Here is an 8,788-nt window from a genome sequence, read left to right on the forward strand (position 1 = left end):
TATATATATATATATATTTCCTCTAATCATAGCAAGTGCAATGATAAAGCAAATGGAATGCAATTTGAGCACACATAAAGTAAAATACTCTTCAGCAGGTTAAATTAGTAACACACAGCAATGTTTTAATCCTTGCTAAAAAGGAATTGCACTTCTTTTTAATGCCTTCTCTTTCAAACTATACATAATGTACCTATGAGGTAATAAACATTCTGCATTTTTTCATATGTTTAAGTAGGACAAAATTCAATTTAATTTTATATTTACTTACTGTTAAAAACAATATATTTAAAATATACTCTCTCATTAATTTCATGTACAACTATCATGTGTAATACTTCAAACATTTCCCTGCAAAGGAGCAGCTGATGCCCTCTGGTGGTGAAATAAATTTTAGACCCAAAAAGGACCATTTTCTTACCTTACTCTCAGGTTTTGTCAATCATCTGCTTGGTGTATGAAAGCTGCAAATCATGTCCAAGATTTTTTTTTTTTTATAAATAACAATTCTATATCTGTTATTACTAATTTTCATTTAAAAATGCTGTACACATTTTATAACCTCTGACTTTGAATTTAAAAACCCATAAACATCTATTTACAATATACTACAAGTTATAAATTAGTTGTCCTTCATTGGATCTGCATCAACACACTCTTGTTTGGGTGATGAAGGCTATCCAAAGTCAGTTGAGGCATCTCTATGCAGAAATCCACAATAAAATATCAAATGTTAGAAATATCCATTGGTTTCCTCTCTCTTATATGCAAGTCAATTTTTCCTTTTAGCGGGATTTGCACTTCCAAATTTTCATCTTCCCTGTGATGTTTTTTCCCTTTTCGTAAGCAGATGTATATGCCCATCCCTGTTACTAGTGTGATGGAACCCAAGCTTATTACGGACAGCACTACTAATGTGGGCATACAGGACACAGATTCTACTTTTCTATGTGTTGGTTCTATGGAGATTTGTGGTTCTTTCTCCTCTATATTAATTTCTGGTTCTTTTTTTAGAAGACTCTCAATGTAGCTCTCATTACTGACCGTATCATTGACAAACAGGTTCACCATGACTGTGGAGTGGAGGGGTTCGGGATAACCATGGTCACTCACTTTCACCAGCAAGCGATGAAGTCCGTAATCTGTCTGCAGCAATGCCTCTTCCAAAGTAATGTTGCCAGTTTTAGGGTCAATCCTAAAGGATTCGGGCCTGGGGCCTCTTCTTCCTATGATGCTGTAAGCTATTACAGCATTCATGCCTGTGTCTTTATCAACAGCATAAACCTCTGTGACTGGGGAGCCAGGGAGAGTAGAAGGCAGTACTAATAGGTAAGACATATTAGACTGAGGAAATAAGACAAGAGGAGGGTTGTCATTGATATCAAGAAGAAGAATTGTGATTTTTGTGGAAGAGGAGAGGGCAGGCTCACCCCCATCAACTGCTTCAACCCACAAAGTATAGGAGCTTTGCTGCTCCCTGTCTAAAGAGACTTTAGCTCTCAACATGCCCTTTCCTGTATCTATGACAAAAATGTCACTCTGGTTCACCACCGAGAGAGCAACCCATCCATTTTGGCCAGCATCAGCATCTGTCACACTAATTACACCAATTTCTCCATATCCTGGGAAGTTTTCTGGCACAAAAAAGCTGAAGTCCTTGTTGATAAACCTAGGACTGTTGTCATTTTTATCCAACACTGTGAGAGCCACAGTGGCTACTGATTCTCTGGGCGGTTTTCCACAGTCAACAGCTTTCACTGTGTACCTATACTTTTCTTTCTCTTCTCGGTCCAGCTGAGTAGAAACTGTCAGAATTCCTGTGACACTGTCTAAGGAAAAATATGAAGGCGCATCAGGTCCCAGGAAATATGAAACCTGGCCCCTCTCTCCACTGTCAGCATCTGTAGCATACAGCTTAGTCAAAAAGGCATTGGGTGCATTGTTTTCTTCAATGGTTAACTCTATCAAGGGCTGAAGGAAAACAGGAGCATTATCATTGTCATCTAGAAGTTGCACTTTAATGATTCTTTTGACATGAAATCCTTCTGAGTTCCAGGCTACCACAGCTACTTCATAGAACTGCTGTAGCTCGTAGTCCATCGGTTTTGTGGTCTCTAGCAGATATTCGTTGTTGTATGGTTTGTAGGGTGATAACCTAAATGGACCTTCACCATCCAGGTAGCAGTTAACCTTGTATTTTCCTTCTGGATCTCTTATGGTAAAGAATGCAATTGGAGTGTTAACAGGTTCCAGTTCTTTCAGATAAACAACACCATCTATCTCATTTGCTATATAACGTGGGACTATTTCAGGAGGCCTGAAAATGACTTTGATAATGGACACCAGAGCAGTAATCACAGCAGGGATGCAGCCTGGTCCATTAGCAAGGATAGTGAGCTTGTGTGTTTGTAGAACATTTCCTCCAATTTTATTGAAGAGTTTAATGGCTCCAGTAGTTTCATCCAGGTGGAATAAATCCTTGGATGCTTGCGGAACTTTCTGGCTGTAAGTGTAGGTGATTAGAGCATTGGTTCCCACGTCTCTATCCACAGCTCGGACAGCTGCAATTGGAGTGCCCACGGTAGCATTTCCATACACAGTCACATTGATCTGTGAGTCTATGAAAAGAGGACAATTGTCATTAATGTCACTTATGCCAATGGTGAGGGTGGCACTGCCCGACAGTGGAGGAGACCCACCATCCTCTGCTATGATGATGCTGACATACTGGTCTTGTGTTTCCCTGTCCAATGCACCCATGACAATTAGGTAGGGGGTGCGCTCTCCGTTCTCATTCTCCTCCACATCCAAGGTGAACATGCCATGGTAGTCCAGTAAGCGATATGTCTGCACCCCATTAGTGCCTATATCAGGGTCCACAGCAGGGTGTTCTATGGCCATTCTGGTATTCACAGGTGCATTTTCTGGGACCCAGACTGAGATTTGGGAAACAGGGAACTGTGGAGCATTGTCATTGATGTCCCTGATGGCAATTTTTACCTTCACAAACCTAAAATACTCCTGAGGCAGGACCAGAACATCCAGAAGCAAAAGGCAAGAGTCCGAGGAAGGAGAGGAGGAAATAGAAATGCTGCTGCTCCAAGCAGCCCCTCCACCCCCTTCAAGACACAGGGCCTCTCGGTCGATCTCCCGTGTAGAAGTGTGCAGCTCTCCAGAACGGTTGTCTAGGGTCACGTACTGACCACTCAGTCTCCCAGAAGCCAGGCTGAAAGACAGAGGGGGGTTCCATTCAGCTCCAGCACGCTCTGGGGACTGCGCCTGCTGGTTCTGTCTCCCCGCGGTTCGAGGCGTTAGCCTCAGGTCCTCGGCCAGGCTGCCGATTAGCACCCCCGCGGGAAGTCCCTCGTTGAGGCTGTACAGAAGCTCGGTGGCCCGGCTGTAACTCGCGAGGCAGTGGAAGGGTCCCACGAAGAGGACAAACAGAAGCACATGCTGGAGGGAGGGGAGAAGGTGCATTACACACAAGCGGAAATAAATGCGTGACCCCCCCCACATCCCTGTCGGTGCTTCCCTCACTCCTATTTCCAGGAGCAAAACCTCTAGTCAGAAGCGGGTGAAGGACATTTACTTCGAGAGGAGTGTGGAGCAGCGCTGTCTCCAGAACTTTTAAATTTTTTTCCGTTCATTTTCTATCCCCATCCCCCAAGTTCCCATCACAACCCTCATCCAGCTAAGATTTGGAAGCCAAACCATAAAGTATCCCTGAAAACTCGCGCCAGAGTGGAGGAGACTCCAATTCCGGACTGCGCAACGCGACACGGTAACCACCATAGCTAGAGAGGAGGGAGGGGGCAGATAGCTCAGAGCACGGAGAGGGGGCGACTTATTTTCTCTTTGGAAGAATTCAGTCGTTAGAGTCCTAGAATACTAAACGTGTAACGTTCCTTTCCACGAGTTCAACGAAAGCAACAATAGCGATGATAATAACAATAACAAGAAGAATGAAAACAAAACAACATTCCCCACCAGCTAGCCCCCCTTCCTCAACGCTTTAGGTCGGAAAAGTGAATTTTCGTTTTACCACACGAGAAGTGAAATATAAACGATCTAGATCTCCACCTCCTACCCAGCTCTCACACATCCCCGTCCCTTGGGGGGAAGCGAATTAGAAGCGGAATAATGATTATGCAAAACAATTTGTCAACTGCAGCAGACGGTCAGAGCCAGACGCCGGCAACAGGAAACAATCTCCAAATCCCGGTGTCTACAAAGGGTTCAGGACACCCTTGCCTTCCTCCACCTCATTTGACTGTATTTCTTCTTCAGAAACTTCCACTCACGACCCAAGGACCTGGCTATTCCTTGCTAAAATGTACGCACATTTTCCCAAACTCTCTCTCCCTCTACCTTTTCCATGAAGTTGGATTAAGGCAAAAGGTTTGAAAAACGAGCCAAGAGTAGGAGCGGCTTCATAGTACTACAACTTGTCTCGGTCGAGGGTCTCCTGGTTCCTTACCGGCAGGTTCTTGTGGCTGGTGCTGCTCCTGGCACGACGTAGACTCCCCATATCCAGGCGCAGGTGCCAGATCGCCGGACGCCAGCTCACTGCCAGGGCCGGCGAGCTGCGCGCATTCCCTCGGCCGCGCATTCCCAGGGCGGCTGCAGTCAGCGCGCTCCTGAAGGGAGGGCGCCAGAAAACACTCCCTCTCCGTTCATGCAAATCGCAGGGGAACTTCAGCCAATAGTCACTGCCTTGTCAATAAGGGCCGGAATCAAGGGGGAGGGGTAGAAAGGCGTGGGGGCCAAAGGGCAGGTTTACAGTTTCCAACCTTTACGAGGAGGACGTCCAGACCCCTCCAAGATGAGCCAGAATGTGGGACTTGCGTCTGAAGACTGCGAAGAGGTGCCACCGGATCGGGCACCGGAGTGCGTGCCTACCAGCTTCCCTCCTCGATGCGCCACTCAGATCCCAAGTCCACAGGTTGCTAGCAGGAGAACAGAGAGAATTAAAATAAATAAGTTAGCCCGTGTGTGTGTGTGTGTGTGTGTGTGTGTGTGTGTGTGAGAGAGAGAGAGAGACAGAGAGGGAGAGACAGAGAGAGAGAGAGAGAGAGAGAGAGAGAGATGCCGGGGGGGGGGTGTTACAGCAACACAGGTGAGGTCCCCTAAAACCTTGCTTTGCCGCGAGCCAATTCCTCCCAGAGACTGGGATCCTGCAGCGTTTTCACAGAAAGAAAAGGCACTTTTCTCAGAGGAGAGGCGTCGCAACTTCTTCCAAAGGAGAATTGAGCCGGTAAAAGCAAATATATGAATTCAGTGAAGGTTTTCACAAGCTTCAGTTTTGAACCTTCCTTGTTGCTGGTGCCAGAGCTTCTGCTAGTTTCCTAGTTTTAGGCACACATGTATCTGGGTGTCCTCTGCCTTTTGGTCTTATTTTACAGGATCCAGATCCTCTGAATGAAAAAAAAAAGATTGGGGGGGTCTGTGGGGGGGCACTGTTGTAATCCAAGTGTTTCTGCCTGCAAGCAACATTTTTCTGTAATGGGAATATTTAAGGAACCGAGGGCAATAACTGAAGCTTAGGTTTAAAAATGGTCACTTCTCAAATGATTACCCCACTCCCCATACCTCTGAATGCCTATTGGGAAAGTGACTCTTTTGAAAGAAATCCTTGAAGAGTGTGATGCAAGAATTCTCTAATCCTAAATAGCTATGTGACACCGAAATCACCTAACCCCTGGGCTTGCTTGCTCACTTATGAAATCGTAGCTGGCAGGACACCCAATGCATTTTTGATCTGCAGGAGGCCATGCACCATGTAGGTAATGAAGAAAATCATTCAACCTTTCCCTGAACAGACAATTCTCTTCATTACTAGTCTTTCAGATCCACCCTTCACTGCCCTACACATGAAACATTGCCTGCTGAATAACTAGAGACTGAGTCTAGAATAGGAAAAGGTCTTCCTCTTGGGTTAAGAAAAATTCCAGTTCTCTGTGCTGTCCAAATGGAATATTTTAATACTATACCATAGGATGACTAGAATATAAATTAGGTGAAATAATTATTTTGTTTCTAGCCCTTCCTATTTTCTTCACACTTCCACTAATCCACTAGATGCAGAGTCCTAAATATTGACAACACAATACATTAGAATACCCAGAAACAACTTGTTAATAAACAAGGGTTGGCACGTATGAAATTGACACACAAAATACTATAATACAAACCTGATATATGATATGAGCCTGGCTCATAAAATAAACTATTTCAAGCTCTTTGCAGTGGAAATGAAATGCTGAAAGTGTGGTAACTCACATAAATACATACATGGACATGCACATCTGCGCTTAAGGCCAATATGTAGGTGGTAATAAAACCACAGGAAGGCATGATTTTTCCTCCTTCCTTTTAATTCTTCAGCTCCCAGTTCTGCCTTACCACTGAACTTTTACCATTATTAGTAAATATTTACACTGAAGTCTGTAGTCGAAACATATGTGACTCCAAAAATCAGTAACAAACTGCTTCTAAAGTGCATTTAGTTTGTCTTCAGGCAATGCCATAGCTTCTAGAAATAAGGGGCTCATGGGCAGAATTAAGCGATTGATAATCTGAAATAGTTCTTCCACAATCTGAAGTAATTATGCATCTAAATAGATAGCAGATATACTGGGCTGTATATGCCCACCTCACTCATGCCTTTTCCAATGTTATGGTCACCCACTCCTTTTGTGTGTGTGTGTGTGTGTGTGTGAAGAGGTAAGGAACTTTTTTTTCCTTTTTCTTTGTCTTTATAAGGATGTCACACCAGAATTATTGTTTATGAAGACAGAAGACAGTCTGACTAGTGTAACATTCTCCCTTTGTAATTAAATTCTCAGCTATTATTTTTCTGGACACTTAACAGCTCTTTTTTTCCACTGAAGAGTGGATATCTTTAGTACGGATAAATTTTGTTAAAGTGTCTCTCCCACCCTATAAGAGCAGAGTCTTATGTTTTGACCATATCAACCTTTTGTTCCCTATGGGAAGGGTTACTACTGCTCTTCCCCTTTGCTAAGTTGAAAAGAAATATATCCCTTCAACCATAATTTTTTTAGATTGTTTCTAAAAATGTATGAATATATGAACTATAGAAAAGCTATTCATGTACATTGAAATAGAGAAACTGAGCACATTGTGAAAATAATATTTGGAATGACAATAACCACCTTTGTTTTATGTTACTATGCTGCTTGCAAAGACCCTGAATGGAAGTTTGTCATCAAGACTGGAAGATCTTGGCACAATGCTAGGCAGTCTTACATCCCACACATCAAACTGTTAACTGAACTTATTTTCCTCTTCAAAGATCTGAGCAGAGGTTTCATGAAGCTTTATGCTTCTTAATTGGCCTTAAAGAATTCTAAAAAGACCTAGATTCTTTTTATCTATAATCTTCCTGGGATTGTGAAAGCTTTCCCAAATTCCCATTCTTTAGGATGCCAGCCAGCCGTCTGGTGACCCATGCTTCTTTCTGAAGACGAATTAGAGAGCCTGTATGCTTGTATGCTGGTGGTTCCTTGAAAATAATACTTGTGGACTTCTCAGATGTCTCCATTGCTTTGGGCCTGCTTCACAGGTGTTTTGTAAAAATGAATCTAGAAGAATAATTAGACTATATGTCTCCCAATACTATTTCTTTAGACAAGGAAAACATGATACAATGGTTGCTATTCTGAACTGATCTAGAAGATTTGTATTTCATTCTACAGGTTGTTGCTAAATTTCTGTGTGACTTTAGGCAAGACATCCCACCTGTTTCAATTTCCTACAAAAAAGTTTTCCATGTGTTAAATACACTCACAGCATACACATACACACACACATATGAAATGGCTTATTTCATATGTCTTTATCAGATACTCCGTAATGATACACAGGTTAATTTGATTATTATTTATTGCATTATATCACTAAGAGTTAATAATATTTATCATTTACTGAAAGCCTTCTCTTGGTTTTATCTCATTGTAAAAATGTCTACATGATTATATGTGTCTATCAAGGTATTACCTTTAAAATTTGTACATTAAGTAAACATACTTTCAATTATAGAATACCTGAATTTTTGCTATTATATTTTACAAGTAGCTTTAATATATGTTTTCATCTAAATTTCATGTACCATTTAAAGTATTTTAATAATTTTATGATATCTACAATGTTCTACAAAATTAATTTATACATTGATAATTACAACTGTAAGCAAATATGAATTTAGAATATTACCTTGTTTTAAGGCTATTTTGTTTGTCCATTATTACAGTTATAAAATCAGAAGTCTTTGTATGTAACATATATGTAATGTATATATTATGTAAATATAGTGTGTATAGTGCAAAATACTTATAATAAAACAAAGTTAAAATGTAAATGCATAATTATGTTTCTGACAATCGAGATTAAAGGGTGATCATGTTCTAATAACTAAAACAATCTATGAAAAATGGAGAAATAACTCCTAATGGAGAGTCTTATATTCTAAACCAGCTGCTGTGTGATTCACACATTACTTACTTAAACCTCACAGTGATCTTACATTATAGTTATTATTTCACCAATATAATAGCTGTACATTACATACTTGTCCATGATTAGGTCTGTGGCCAAGTACATGCCTGGTCTTTCTACCCTGGTATAGGCATCTAACTTGAATGAGTGGATTTAGGGCCTGTATAAATTTAAATGTATTTCAATTCAGTAAACATTTAGCATTTACCTACAGCAACATTAATGGAGACATGGATTTGCGATACAATGAATTTTTTGAATGGAAAGCTTA

At 41.4% G+C, this 8,788-nt stretch overlaps 1 protein-coding gene across 1 annotated transcript; it reads right to left on the bottom strand.

Annotated features, from left to right (window-relative positions):
- Positions 1-483: 483 nt before the first annotated feature.
- On the bottom strand, positions 484-5,239 carry Pcdh20 (protocadherin 20). Its single transcript, XM_010611487.2, has 3 exons — positions 5,134-5,239; positions 4,478-4,946; positions 484-3,453 (listed from the first exon to the last, which is right to left on the bottom strand). Exons 2-3 carry the CDS (start codon positions 4,607-4,609, stop codon positions 727-729), a joined length of 2,859 nt encoding a protein of 952 aa, XP_010609789.1. The 5' UTR covers positions 4,610-4,946; positions 5,134-5,239; the 3' UTR covers positions 484-726.
- Positions 5,240-8,788: the final 3,549 nt, after the last annotated feature.

The sequence above is a fragment of the Fukomys damarensis genome, unplaced genomic scaffold (assembly GCF_012274545.1).
Source record: "Fukomys damarensis isolate Sample0158 unplaced genomic scaffold, DMR_v1.0_HiC HiC_scaffold_38, whole genome shotgun sequence".
NCBI lineage: Eukaryota > Metazoa > Chordata > Mammalia > Rodentia > Bathyergidae > Fukomys > Fukomys damarensis.